This window comes from Vipera berus, assembly GCF_964194415.1.
Source record: "Vipera berus genome assembly, chromosome: Z".
NCBI lineage: Eukaryota > Metazoa > Chordata > Lepidosauria > Squamata > Viperidae > Vipera > Vipera berus.
Window position 1 is genome coordinate 121,327,557 of NC_138205.1, and position 16,151 is coordinate 121,343,707.

The 16,151-nt window shown below is 37.3% G+C and overlaps 1 protein-coding gene across 1 annotated transcript in view; it reads left to right on the top strand.

Moving 5' to 3' along the window:
* LOC308679045 (receptor-type tyrosine-protein phosphatase N2-like) overlaps window positions 1–16,151 on the top strand; it is a gene marked incomplete at its 3' end in the record, with an annotated part of 84,115 nt that overhangs the window by 59,385 nt on the left and 8,579 nt on the right. Inside the window, exon 6 of the mRNA XM_081346280.1 lies at window positions 16,023–16,109. Coding sequence (XP_081202406.1) covers window positions 16,023–16,109 — 87 coding nt within the window. The remainder of the gene's footprint in view (window positions 1–16,022; window positions 16,110–16,151) is intronic.

Genomic DNA, 16,151 nt, shown 5'->3' on the forward strand with positions numbered 1-16,151 from the left:
CCTTAAGGAGAACACTTCCAAAATCTTTTCATAATATGGTAGACGAATTAAATATATTAAATGTTTGGAGAGAAAAATATCCAGAAAAGAAGCAATATACATTCTATTCTAACAGACACCTGTCCTGGTTGAGAATAGATATGATATGGACATCAATAGACTTATTCACAAATACATAAAATATAAAAATAGAAACAAACATGTGAGCAGACCACAACCCAGTCACAATTATATGGAAAGGACAAAAAAAAGAAGATGGACATTAAATCAAACTGTATTGAATGAAAAAGACTTCCAGCAATATATGGAAAAAGAAATGACTTTCTTCTTCAAGGAAAACAAAAAAGAAGATACCTCACTTCAAAATGTCTGGGATATGGCGAAAGCGTACATGAGAGGACTTGCTATATCTTATATGGGGAAAAAGAATAAACAGAAAAGACAAATTAGGGAAAAACTGGAGGAAGAATATAAGACTCTTGAGAAGAATTGCAGAAAGATACACAAAACAAAAAGTTTAAAAATTTAATGGAGTTGAACAAGAATAAAATGAAAATAGAAAATGAAGTGGCAATGAAAATAAAGGCAGCTAAACAAACCTTTTTTGAACATGCAAACAAACCAGGGAGATGGTTGACATATAAAATTAAAAAGGAGAAAGAGAAGAGATGGATTAAACAACTGGAAGATGCCGAGGGGACTTTACAACACCGGAATGAAGAAAAGAAAAAAATAGCTTGGGAATATTATGAGAATTTATATAAGCAACAAGCAGTTTCAGATGATAGGATAAAACAATTCTTGGAAAAAACAGGTACACCTAAAGTACCAGAGAAATTTAAAAAGCTACTAGAAGGGAATATAACAATGATGGAATTAACAGAAACAATTTAAAAACAAAAGAATGGCAAAACACCAGGACCAGATGGGCTACCAGTGGAACTATATAGAACATTGCAGGAACTGTTAGGCAATGTAATAATGGAACTCTATAATGAACTCCTCTCTGAAGCTAAGATACCAGATTCGTGGTCAGAAGCACTTATTACCCTGATACCAAAGGAAGAAACGGAAATACAGAAAATAAAGAACTATAGACCAATTTCCCTGCTGAATGTGGACTACAAAATATTCATATCAATCATGGCCGAAAGACTTAAAAAGTTCCTAAATGAATTTATACATCTGGATCAAAATGGGTTCCTGCCCAAAAGACAGATTAGAGACAATATGCGAATTATACTAAACACATTAAAATACTATGAAACACATCCCGAAAAACAGATGGCATTGATGCGCAGAAAGCATTTGATAATGTAAATTGGCAATTCATGATAAGACAACTACAGATTATGGATTTTGGGGAGAAATTTATAAATGTAATTAAAACAATCTACAATAAGCAAATAGCCAAAATAATGATTAATGGAGATATGACTGAAAAGATTAATATTATGAAGGGAACAAAGCAGGGATGCCCTTTATCCCCATTATTGTTTGTATTGACACTAGAGATACTAAATAGAACTATAAGACAGAATAAGGATATAAAAGGTATGAAAGTTAAGAGAGAAGAATATAAGCTACAAGCTTTCACAGATGATCTAGTATTTATCTTGGAGGATCCACTAGAGACAGGACCTTTATTAATAGAACAAATAGAAAAATATGGTGAGGTAGCAGGTTTGAAGATTAATAAAGATAAAACAAAAATGTTAGTGAAAAATATTACTGAAAAACAAAGAAAAGAATTGATTGGAAAGTTAGAGATACAGATTGTAAAGAAGGTAAAATATCTGGGGATTCATCTGACAGCAAGATGTATAACAATTAAAGAAGATAACTATTATAAATTGAAAAGACAAATCGAAGTAGATTTAGATAAATGGAAAAAGGTACAGCTATCATTAATGGGTAGGATTGCAATAATCAAAATGAATATATTACCACGATTGTTGTTTTTGTTCTCAACAATACCAATAAGACTGGAAAAGAAATATTTTGAGGGGCTAAAGAAAATAATTTTGAAATATATTTGGCAGGGGAAAAAGGCAAGGATTAATCTAAAAATGTTACAGGATGCAAGACTCAGAGGTGGGTTTGGCTTACCTAATTGGGAATTATATTACCAGGCTGCAGCATTGTCATGGATGACAGAATGGATTTTACTAAAGAATACTAGATTATTGACATTAGAGGGACATGACTTACAGTTGGGATGGCATGCGTTCATATGGTATGGGGAAAATAGAATACACAGCCATTTCCAGAGTCATCATATCAGGAATTCATTATTGATGGTTTGGGAGAAAATAAAGAGAAAGCATTACTTGAGGATTCCAGATTGGCTCTCAACTCTGGAAGCATTAATACACCCCAATATGTTTAACATGGGAAACATTATAAGATATAAAGACCTACTAAAAGACACAGGGAAGCTGAAAACCAAAGAACAATTAGAGGAACAAGGAATAAAGATGGATTGGTACATGAGAACGCAAATACAATCTAGATATGAAAAAGATGCTAAAATAGATGGTTTTAATTTGGGGAGAACAGAGTTAGATGAAATACTTACAGGAACTGAAGAAAAATGGATTAAAAAAATGTATAGCTACTTACTATATAGGGAATGAGAGGAGGAACAAGTTAAGGAGTCAATGATAAAATGGTCAAGAAACTTTGGATACACGATTGAATTAGATAGATGGCAGCAATTATGGGAAAGAAACTATAAACTGACAATGGTGACAGCGTATAAAGAAAATATGTACAAGATGTTCTACAGATGGCATATGTCTCCAGAAAGACTAGCTAAAATGTTTAAGGACAGATCTATGAAATGTTGGAAATGCCATCAAATACCAGGCTCTTTCTATCATATGTGGTGGACGTGTGCAGAAGCTAAAACCTATTGGAATATAATCAGATCATGGATAGAAAAGATGATACAACAACGTATAGAAGTAAGACCAGAAATATTCCTGTTGGGTATTTTACCAGAGACATATAGCAAAGAGAACACATACTTGATTACTCATATAACCACTGCAGCTAGGATTGTGTTTGCACATAACTGGAAGGCACTGAAAGCTCCTCCAGAAGAAGAGGCGGTCGGGAAAATAATGGAATGTGCGGAAATGAATAGATTAACAATGATAATTAAAGATAAGTCAGAGCCAGAGTATTATGAAATTTGGGGAAAATTTTACGAGTGGGTGAAAAAGAGAATAGGCTTAAAAGACGGCTAACACTAATTTAGATGGAAGAAAAATGAGATAAGGAGAGAAACCCAGGCGACACAGTATTGCATAACTGGAGGTAGTATAAAAATTTATAGAAGTATATACTGAGAAGGCCAGATTTATAGAAATATTGATGTAATAGAAAATTAATGTTATCATACCTAATATAGATATTGAAAATCTAAGGCGAGGAGCTGCTCGGACATCACCCCTGAATTGTATCGGAAGAGGGATGGGAGGGAAGAAAGGAGAGGAGAGAGGGAAGAGAGTAGAGGAGGGGGAAGGAAGTAGGAAGGTTAGAGGAAAAGAGGAGGAGAAGTGGGGAGAAACGGGAGGGGAGTGGTGAGGGAAAGAGGAGAGGAGAGGAAGAAGAGGGAAGTAGGAAAGAAAGGAGAAAGGGAGAAAGAAAGTAGAGAAGAGGAAAGAGAGAGAAGGAGTGTGGATACTGTGAAAGGGGAAATGGACGAGCAGCACCCAAACTTACGAGTATGTATTCATGTATTGCGGTATATGTGTTGATTTGTTTGTGGAAGAAATGGAAAAATAAAAATGAATATAAATAAAATGACACAGTCTATTTGTCCCATTGGAATGCCCGGAAACCAGGAATGGTTCATCATAACAGAGATATTGTAGATTTTGCTGAGTTTCTTTTTGGACATGGTTAGACTCTGGATAGAAATAAAATTAGTGTTTTATTACAGAAGTCGTACATATAGAGCTACTCTGTCTGGACTGCAAAAATTTTATAATTGTTACCCGGCACAAAAGAGATACAGATACAGATATATTATTTTTTGCAGCACTATTAGACCTGGGTGCATGTGTCATAAACAAGCTGTTGCAGAATGAAGTGGAATTAGTAAAAAGAATTTGCAAACCTTTACTTTAGAATATTGTAATACTGAAAACTCCATTAGAGATATTTCTAATCATGTCCAAAGTATACCAATTTACTTTTGTCCATCTTTTCTTTCTGACATAAATTAGAAAAATAATGCACTTTGCATTTTTGCTTTTATTGCTTTAACCGGAGTGGATTAAATATATTAAAAAGAAAGGCAATTGAAGCTATGAGACATTGTTAGCTTAGTATACACTGCTTCCCAGTCTTCACTGTGTTTATTGGAAATAAGCTTTGACTGTTGGTGATAGAGAACATATATTATAAGATAATGGAGTGGTGCAAAGAGTATTGTTCTTCTAAAGAAACTGTGAATTATACAATAATGACCCTTGGGCAAAAAGAAAATTGTACTTTAAGAAAGTAATCATTTAAGATTATTATATGAAACCAGGTAAAACTGCTTTAAACAGTCTTGGCTATAGGGATATGTAGGGTTCTTTGCATTTCATTAGCCAATAGTATTTTTGTGTGCTATTTGTTTGTTGAATACTAAGATACTTAGCTTGCCCCTAGCAAATGCTCCAGCTAAAGTTTGATTTAGAATTATTCACAACTGCATGTAGGCGTCATGTCATATCAACACTATGAAAGGGTTGATGGGTAAATGTAATGGCTGTAGATTGGTCTATGTGCACAGCTCTCAAATCCCAACTGCATGATATGCGGAGGTGTGTGTCCTGCATGCTGATTGGTTGATCCAACTTCTGTTCTGTGCTTTGCTGTTTGAGTGTTCTCAGCCAGAACAAACATTTGCAGAGTACAAATGAAACAACCATGCAACTGTCTCCAAATGATGATGCATACCTTCCCTGACATGCAGTGATATTACAACAGGTTGGGGAATTATGGGCTGTATCCCTTGTCTTCTTAGACGACCACTGGTGGTCATGCTAATGGGTAAGTGAACTTTCCTACTATTGATGGTACTATAAGGGTCCAGAAATCTGTGCTTCTATTTGGATCCATTACATTATTTCTGGGAGAGATTGGGAGATTTGGTTGATGAAGAAAGGGGCCACCATGGAAAGTCCCATCAGACATCCAGACACTTGCAGGTAGACCGGATTCTGTAGTGAGCACAATATTTCCGTTGCATCACAAAATCAACACATGCATTTCACTTCATACCACCACCTCCCATTAAAACCTAAAATAATGATTAGTATCAGTTTTGCTGCTATGACAATTATTCATGTGAAAAATCATTCAGTGTTTATAATGAGATCCTGCTTTGTACAGAGAACACAGGATTAAAACAAGGTTCAAATCCTCACTTTCCCTCTTCGTTTGCTCCAGGGTTAGCCTACAGTTGTGAGGCTCACTTAGCCATAATGTTAATGCAAAGATAAAATAGGACCCTATGTACATTTTTTATTGGAGATGTCTAAGTGTAGAGAAGAATGCATTAAAATGTTTCAAATTCAGAATAAAGGATGCTGCTCTGAACTGCTTGGAGGAAGAAAAGGGAATACACAGTAAAAAAAATAAAACGTGCTTGATTTGAGAAGGTAGCAAAAACTTCTTTTTGGAAAGATATAAATGATCCTTAAAGAGAAACCTATAACTAACATTTCATGAGGCAAATAAACTCAGAACACATTTCAGTTTCAATGGCTTGATACACTGTTGTGTTATATCTTTTTGACACTACGGTTGTTAAATGGGTCTTTGCACTCTTTCACCAACATAAATACATCATGTCTGAGTAGTATACTACAAAGAATTCTACCCAGCCTCCTCTTTTGCTGATTATAATGCTGAACTTAGAGGCTTGTTCTTTCCACAAAAGATTGAATTAATTACCTGCTGCTTCCCCATTATTTTATTACATGCTTTTAAAAAAATAAATGGTTATAGGTAGAAATGGTCCTTTGGCTTTTTCAAGGGTGATGGCTGGTATAATTTAAGTATAGCACAGAAGAATTCTCCCAATTTCTTTGGTTAGAGAGGAAAGTATGATTTCTGTTTGCAGAGTCAATGAAGATCCATTGCTTTCCTGTTTGTGGCCGTGCTAAGATGAAAATAATTCATTTTTGAGTCACTCATAAACTGCCACAGAAATTATTTGGTTGTTCCATTTCCAATATGGTCTTTTGTTTGTTTCTGGACCATGTCAGAGAAACACAGGACTAAAACCGTGGCTTAATTTGGAAAGGGCACAGATCAAATTTGGTTCTACTGTTCCCTTAGGCACAGGAGACAGCTTGATGACCTTGGCCCATCCTTCCTTCTCAGCCCTACTCAGCCTCAGGCACTGTGACAAGTTGATAGATAAACAAAATCCCTTGTTGCCTCATGCATTGATAAGCTTCACTCTAAAAACTAGGTAAGCACAGAAATTAGGCAGAATAACAGTGACAAATATCAGTAAAGCCAGGGCTTTTTTTTTCCTCATAGAACGCTCAGAATGGCATTCCGGCACCATTTTTTTTTGGGGGGGGGGAAGGTCCCTCTATTTTGAAAGCCTATTGCAAGAGTAGGCAATCTTGCCTCTTTTTTATGACTTGTGGACTTCAACTCCCAGAAATCCTGAGCCAGCCACGCTGAGGGGAAAGAGAGAGGTTTTCAAGCTGAGCCATGCTGGCTCAGGAATTCTGGGAGTTGAAGTCCTTGAGTCATAAAAGAGCCAAGGTTGCCTACCCTGCACTAGAGGAGGACATTAAAATTATTTACTTCTTTAGGAACTAAACTTTTAGAATCTAAAACAGCTAATTCAAAAAAGCCAACAGGAAAGAACCTCACATTTTTCATCTGCTTCTGTCTTTTGGAAGGTAAAATTAGATAACAAAATAATCTATTTCCTATGTTAACATCTCTGCAATGAAATCAATAAAGGTAACAGGAAAGAAATGAGAAACATTTTTCTCAATGTAATATGTCTAATTTAGCTGATTCTAGAAAAAATAGTATCTTTTGTACACTCTTGAAAACTATTTTGAATCTATAACCATCTATTACAACTAAAGCACTTTAAATTAAACAATTCTTAAGAATGAAATATTCTTAATTTGGACTTTACTTTTACTGTTTGGACTGTTGTGTGTTTTGAAAAATAGATTATTTAGAATCTAGTTATGTTGCACTTCAGTCTTTAAATAATTAACCTAGAATATACATAACAATATATGATGTTTTCCATGGTGAGCTTAACATCAATAACAACATTTATTAAAAAGGCTAAAATAATTTCTGGTGGTTTTATCTGTACATTAAAATTCTGTTTAGTCACAATGTTTCACTTTTCACATTCTGGACAAGCAGTGGTCATGTATCCTAGCAAAAGATGTTACATATGTGCATAAGCATAGTCAGTAGCATATGCTTTTTTAAAAATATCAAACATGCAAAGAAACAAAAATAAGTCCAAAATATCTGTATTACATCCAGAAATGCCAACTTTGCAACCAGTATTTCTCATCCATAACTATGGTACCCTAAGGATACCTTGTTGTTGTTGTTAGCTGCGAAGTCGTGTCCGACCCATCGCGACCCTATGGACAACGTTCCTCCAGGCCTTCCTGTCTTCTACCATCTTCTGGAGTCCATTTAAGCTCACGCCTACTGCTTCAGTGACTCCATCCAGCCACCTCATTCTCTGTCATCCCCTTCTTCTCTTTCCCTCAATCTTTCCCAGCATTAGGCTCTTCTCCAGTGAGTCCTTCCTTCTCATTAGGTGGCCAAAGTATTTGAGTTTCAGCTTCAGGATCTGGCCTCTAAAGAGCAGTCAGGGTTGATCTCCTCTAGGACTGACCGGTTTGATCGCCTTGCAGTCAAAGGGACTCGCAGGAGTCTTCTCCAGCACCACAGTTCAAAGGCCTCAATTCTTTGGCGCTCAGCCTTCTTTATGGTCCAGCTTTCACTGCCATACATTGCAACTGGGAAGACCATAGGTTTGACTATACGCACTTTTGTTGACAGGGTGATGTCTCTGCTTTTTAGTGTGCTGTCTAGATTTGCCATGGCTTTCCTCCCCAGGAGCAAGCGTCTTTTAATTTCTTGGCTACAGTCCCCATCTGCAGTGATCTTGGAGCCCAGGAAAATAAAATCTGTCACCACCTCCATTTCTTTCCCATCTATTTATTATTTATTTATTTATTTATTTATTTATTTATTTATTTATTTATTTATTTATTTTATTGGATTTGTATACCGCCCTATTCCCATAGGACTCAGGGCGGTTTACAGGGCAGTTAAAACCATGAATACAAAAAATTAAAAACAATTAAAACAATTAAATTAAATTCAAGCCCCAAGAGTAAATCTAAAACCCAGTTAAATTAACAACCCCACAGTCTGGACCAAACAGATCGAAGAGCCAAGTTTTCAGGTCCTGGCGAAATGAGCGAAGGTCGGGGGCAGTCCTAAGTTCTGTGGGTAGTTGGTTCCATAGGGCAGGTGCACCCAGAGAGAACGCCCTTCCCCTGGGAATAACCCGCCGGCATTCATTAACCGGCGGTACCCTGAGAAGGCCCTCCCTGTGGGGGCGCACAGGGCGATGGGAAGATGATGCCGGCAGCAGGTGTTCCCTTAGATAGTCCGGACCCAAGCCATTTAGGGCTTTATAGGTCATTACCAGCACCTTGAATCTCACCTGGAGGGCAACCGGAAGCCAATGTAGCACACGGAGAAGAGGTGTTACACAGGAGTATCGGGAAGCTCCCATCAAAACTCACGCAGCTGAATTCTGCACCAGTTGAAGCCTTCGGGTGGTCCTCAAGGGCAGCCCCATGTAGAGGGCATTGCAGTAGTCTAACCGGGAGGTCACGAGCGCATGAGTGACTGTACGTAGAGCATCTCAGTCCAGATAGGGACGCAACTGGCGCACCAGGCGAATCTGGGCAAAAGCCCCCCTGGTCACGGCTCCTATATGATCTTCCAAACTGAGCCGTGAATCCAGGAGGACGCCCAAGTTGCGAGCCCTATCAACGGGGGGTAATACCTCATTCCCTATTGTTAATGATGGAGAAGGCTGGTCAGCCCGAGATGCCGATATGAACAGCCACTAAGTCTTGTCAGGATTGAGACGAAGCCTGTTTCTCCCCATCCAAACCTGGACCGCCTCCAGGCAACGGGACATCACGGTGAGGACATCACTGGGTTGGGTCGGGGTGGAAATTGCCAGGAATTGAGAGGGCCGGATTCCATGATCTTGGTTTTCTTAATGTTAAGTTTCAACCCAAGTTTTGCACTCTCCTTTGTCACCCGCAACAAGAGGCTCTTTAGTTCTTCTTCACTTTCTGCCATTAGAGTGGTATCATCTGCATATCTTAGGTTGTTGATATTTCTTCCGGCAATCTTAATTCCAATTTAAGGATACCTGCATACATGCAAATGCTTCTCTGGGATCAGTAACGCAGCAGGGATTGCTTTTTTCCTTCCAGTAACAGATTGCTGAGAAATACCAGCATGGCCTTGAGAATTCCAATGTTTGTTATTTTTCTAGATGTGGTTGGAAAGAGGCCTAGAAATGCCAGCACAAATACATCACACTCGCTGAACGTGCACACGCAACTAATTACAATCTTCAATTATATGTGATATATCTAAAATGAGATGGGCTGTCTCAACTGCAATTTGCAAACCATTCCGTTTTGTGGCAAAACAATCCAGGACAAGCTGATTAGCAGAGCTTAGAGAGGACTCATTAACATAATTTTTGGGAAGGAAAGAAACAGAAAGACAGTTTAACATCATCCAGTTGATGTTATGTTATGTAACATCTTCTGGGAGTTGAAGTCCACGAGTCATAAAAGAGCCAAGGTTGCCTACGCCTGGCCTACTGGCTTTCGAAAGCCAATAGGAATTGCTGCTAAGCTCGCCAAAAGACCCGACTGGCAAATGTTGCACAGCCAAGTTGTCTGCAGCGAAGGCAGGAACTTTGCACCTCTCCCTGAGGCCCAACTACACCATCTCAACTAGGTAAGTAAGATATTATTTGCAAATAGGATGGCAATAAACAATTTAGGCTGCATTTACATCAGGGCTTTTCAACATTTTCAGAAATTGTACCACTTTTAGGACATGACAATATTCAAGCACTACCAGTGCTTAACAAGGTGTCAAAAACTTGATGACTAAAAAAAGGGGGGGTATTTTGGGTTTCATTGGTTAGATTCATTTATTGTTATAGAAATGGCTAGTTTATAATATTATACAAAAGCAAAAAGTTGAGGTTCAATGTTAATGCTTCCTTCTACTCCTGTAACAGAGGAACTCAGAAGTCAGCGCCTTTTCTTTTTCCCTTTTCCCCCTCACTTTTTCCTTTTTCTCTCACCCTTCACTCACAAAAGCCCCCCCCCACTCACTCACACTTTGCTCACAAAAGCCTCCAGTTGCTCTCACTCACTCCTCCGTCTCTTTCAAAGGCACCTTGTTCAGTCTCTCCCCCACTCACTCTGTCTCTTTCAAAGGCCTCTTGCTCACTCGCTCACTTACTGCCCCATCGCTTCCAAACACCATTTGCTTGTTCACACATTCACCTACTGCCCTGATGCTTCCAAACGCCACTTGCTCACTCACTCACTTACTGCATTTGGAGGCGATGGGGCAGTAAGTGAATGAGTGCCGGTGCCGGAGACCATCAGCTGTTTGGCGCTGGAGACCACTGCCACGAGGAACACAGCTCTGGGTCGGGGTTTGGAGCAGCTCTGGGTGGGGGCTCAGCACAGGCTGCGGCGTGGCAACTGCGGGGAGGGGAATCCCCACAGCGGCTGTGGGGAGGGGAATCCCTGTGGCATGTGGCTCTGAGCCGCAGGGGTGGGAGTGCAAAGGATGGGCGGTGATGCTGTAGCAAGACACCGGCATCTCTCCCAGTGACAGCATCTCTGCGTTCTGGCACCTTTTTTTTTTAGAAAAAAGCACTGAATAAAGCATACAACTTGCAAATTAGGCAGAAGTTCTATCAAAGTGTTGCCTTGAGGTGAGATGGGTGGCAAATAAATCAAATAAATAAATAAAATAAAGAGGATGTTTGGGGGGGCATTATTTCTGAATGCTTTCTATAAACCAACATTGTTTCTGAGAGTTTGGCCATCAAAAGCAAGAGTATAATAGTTATCATCTTGATTTATGATTTACACAGAGCCAAGAGTTGTATTTTGCTGAGTGAATGTGCAGTTACATGTCATTCAATTGTACTTAACTTTTGCCCATAAGAATAATTAAAGCTAAGGAAATGTCTGTGTTGTCATTGTTCCTTTTTGTCTTCCAGAACAGGTTTTCAACCTTGTTGGAAGTGAACACCAAAGGCTTTGAATCCCCTTACCACTTTTCCTTTACATCTCATTTTAGCATTTCATTTTGATTTTGTACCCTCCAGAAATATAGTTTTATGCATACAAATGATATCAAGTTAATGCCAACAACATATTGTACAGCTTTTTCTGCACCTCTGGATAAATATAACATTACACTGTTTTGTTATGTGTGAATGTGCATTTTTTTTAAAAAAAAACCTACTCTGATCTCTGACACCTGTCATCCCCACAAATTTGAACCACTGTCCTCAGGAGTGAAAGATCTAATTAACACACAGGTTGTGGTGTGATGACAATAGCTTGCTTTCACAGTATTTTGAGTAGTACCATAGTTCTTTCAACTCACAGTTAAAGCCTGAAAGGGGTAGTTTTTTACATGAATAACAAGGATTTTGTATTTTTTTCCCTTGTGAAAATACCAAGTTTCTTTTTAATTTTTTTTAAAACATGGCAAAATAAGTAAATTATATACAGCAAATAATGTATATTTAAATCTAGTCTGCAGAGAATCCTATCTTGTATAAAGCTGAATGTCTCTTGAGTTCTTTGATAGGGAATGTATGATATTTGGAAAAAAAATCAAGAATTTTTCTGTCCTAGCTGTAATCCAAATTATATAAATAGACATGGCCCCAGGAACCATATACCGGTATATTAAAGTGCTTTAAACTACATATTAGGAACAACAGTTCTCTGTCTAGTATGCAAATTGTATGCTTTGCTTTTTAGATAGCATTCATCTTGCTCATAATAATAAATGGATCAATATTGGCACTGCAATAATTAAAAACAAGAGGCTGATTGTCTTGATTGATTCATATTTTTATGAAGCTCCATAGATATCATTTATTTCAATAAGAATTTTGATAATTCTATTTTATGTAAACACACAATGAAATTCTGTAATACTTTTTAACATATGTTGAGGTATATAGCTCTTGTGTCTGATTCCATATGCAGGTGGGAATAATACATGAAATTTTAACTTTCTGATCACCATTTAAGGTATAATCTCCATTTAATATAGAATCCTAGGATGTAAAGATATGAATTTGGAATCAAATCATTGCAAATCATTTGGAATCAACACAACAGAAATCAACTTTATTTCTGCATTCCTGACAGGTGCCTATGGAGCCCCTGCTTAAATACAGTAAAGGAAATCCATCATTTCCCAAGGCAATTTATTCTGACTATGTTGTAGGAGATGATCAGGCTGAGCCCGAGGGAGGGGTCAATTTCACCACCAGTCATGAGTCCCTTTGCGCCCATAAGTGATCTAAGCCTAGCCCACCTTGAATTCCTTCTACTCTTATCTGCCGCTAATTTCTTTTTGCCATTAGTAGTTCAGATTCTTGTAGAGATTTAGTTTGCAACAAATCTTTTTACCCATTTGAACTGTCTGTATTACCTGATTTTCCTGGTACTTGACATATATTAGGATATGGTCATCCAAAATTTGCTTCCTTATAATGTAGAACTACTGCTTCTTGTTTTGTCTTCTGGAGCAAAGCTGAACAACTGCATCCCATCTTCTATATGATAGTCCTTCTGGTACTTGAAGAAATTTGTAATGTCTCTTTGTACTCTTCTCCAGACTAAATGCACCAAGTATTTTCAACCAATCCTTCCTTACATCTTGGTTGCTTTCCTCTGGACTTTCTCCAGTTTGTCAGTTAAATGGTCAGAACTAGATGCAATATGTATGTATGTATGTATGTATGTATGTATGTATGTATGTATGTATGTATGTATCTATCTATCTATCTATCTATCTATCTATCTATCTATCTATCTATCTATCTATCTATCTATCTATCTATCTATCTATCTATCTATCTATCTATCTACCTACCTACCTACCTACCTACCTACCTACCTACCTACCTACCTATCTATCTATCTATCTATCTATCTATCTATCTATCTATCTATCTATCTATCTATCTATCTATCATCTATTTAAGAAAATTTATATGGTCACTCAGTTCATTCTCGGTGATTCTTGGAATAAAACCCCAATAAAAATGCGATCAAAGTATATTATGGCAAGTGTATTTCTATGGTCTCCTAATGTGGTCACTTTGTCAAAAAAGTAGATAATTCGTATCTTTTAAATCCATGCTGGCATTTTCAGAGCAATGTATTCTTTTCTAAATGTTCACAAATTGACTACTTAGTAATCTGCTACAGACTTCTGTTCAGAATCAAAATCAAGCTAACTAGTCTATAATTTACCCAGTTCTTTCCTTTTCCTCTTTTTGAAGTCAGGAGCTAAATTTGCTTTCTCCAGTCTTGTAACTATGCTTCTTCTTCATAATTTTTGTCAAGGAATTTAATTCTGGCCTTGAGAAAGAAGTGGAAGTTGGAGAAGAAAATAGATTCTCTGGCCTTGGGAAGAAATTATGAGAATCATACTCAAAGCAAACCCACCCACCCCCATCTTGACTTTTTTTTTGTCCTTAAAAATAGAACACTGAAGGATTTGGACAGACTTTTAAGGTTTTATTAATATCCTACAAGGTTAATATTAATATCTTACAACAATAAAGTAGCTTTCCTGGAATACCAGTTTCTTGAACTGCCTTATCTCAAGGGCTGACAGTTTCTGAAAGATCACAGAATGGAGCTTCAAATTATGTCTGCAAGCTTCTGTAAGAATCTTGGATGAAATTTATCTTGTCCTAACGATTAACACAAGATCATATGAGTCAGATGCTGCCTATCTTTTTTTGTGTTACATAGGCCTATTTGGACACACTACTTTGCCCCTGTCAAGTCTTTATAATTTTGTCATCTTTTCAAACAGAAGATTCACATTTTTCTTTTATTTTGGAGATAAATGAAAAAAATGCACTTTTGCCTATTGTTGTTGCTTCTTTTTTTATGAGTCCAGGCTTCTTCTGCAGTAGAGCTTGATTCTTTTCCTGCAGATATAAGCTATTTACATCTCCTTGAAGGGGATGGGGAGAAAATGGTGATGAGGTGACTACAGACAGACTTCCTTGATGACCATACTTCTCTACCTTTTCCTAAACATGCACATTTTAACTCTTAACTCAGTTGAAAACCTTTTCTACATGCCCAGTGGTTTTCCTGCATTGTTTCCTAATTATTTTTTCTCAATAAAAAGGAGTTCAATTGTATTTCCGGTATTTTCTTTTTGAGATGTTCACAATTGTTTCACTTCAGGATTTCTGCCTTAGTACTTCCCTCAGCTTCTTGAAATTTTTCTCCCCTAAAATTTGATGATGGCCCTATTTTCTTTCCTGTATGATACTAAAACCCAGATTAACGTAACCACTTTCTCCCAAGATTCTCACTGTGTTTACCTTTTTAACCAACTCTTCTCTATTGATTTGTATCAGATCCAGAAGATCCCATCTCTTGTCCCTTCTTCAACTTCCTGAGAAATAAAATAGTCAGCAAGGCCACTGAGGAATTTGGGGAACACTCAGATTTATGTTGATTTTCTAATAGATATTCAGATAATTGAAATTTCCCACTGTTGCTAAATCTCTAATTTCTGAGAGTCATATCTGCTTCAGGACAGTTGTATCCAGATCATCTGCCTCACTTAACAGTATATATTATTTATTTATACTTGTTTATTTATGTATTTATTTAATGTGCCGCTCTATTTACTGTTAGAGTGACTTTAGATGGCAGACAGTAATCATATTACTATTTGCCATACCTTGTATTATCCACATATATGGTCAACACATTTCTAAGGCACAAGGTTGGAGGGGGGGGGGGGAAATCAAAGTATCTTTCTCTGAGCTTAATTTCTTTTTCTTTTTTCCTTAATTGAAATTCTGTTATTACAAACATCATTTAGTGAAATGTGTATCATGGGTGGGAAAGGCTATATTATTTCATACATGTGTATGTTTTGAATATCCTGTTTTCTTAATTGCTAAAATTATACAAATGTTCTGCAATCCTAGCTGATTTAAAATGTTGGTGACAACATATTGCTATCCCATTGTCCTGCTAAAAATAAAATAAAATATTCAGAAAAGTCTGAACACAAGATCTTTGAAAATCAGAGATGCATGTCTCCTCTTCATTTACTGCCTGCAGAATGGTGTATTAGTTCTCTTTTTTATTCTTGAATTTATAACATTTTTGTCATTTGCTGGGCAAGAATTCATTCAGCAACTAATGAATGTGGAGGTGGATTTTTCCTTCTCCATTTGATAGAGGCTTGCAATTTACTTCCTTTGTTTGTCACTAGCTTCATCATGCCATTTTTCTCTTACATCGTTTTTTCCCTTCTCTTTTCTTTCTTTTTAAACTGCATTACATTTTTTTATTGAGGACCAAGATGAACTGGTCCCTGCTTCATTGGACCCATTACACTTCCTAACAATTCCATTTACACCTTATTGTTTGTCTTATTGCTGGAAAATTCAGGTGATTCATCATGCCTGGGAAAGCACCTGATCCCATTTTCCTTGATATCGCAATCACAATGTGACAGGAATACTGTAAGCATTGCCTTTCAACCTACCTAACAGGCTAAGGTGATAAGTCTTTGGGGATTTTTAGCCTCTGATGTATTGATGAGTTCCATTTTTGTAATGCTTTTTTTTTGCTTCTTTTCAACAGCCCACTGAGTGAGGAAAAAGGTTTGGACTTAATAAAAGAAGTTGCTGGTTTTCTGAAGCTCCAGATGACAGCATTTGCTGATATCAAGTATGTGCAGTAGAAATCTTTCTCTTAATTTTTTCTAATTTT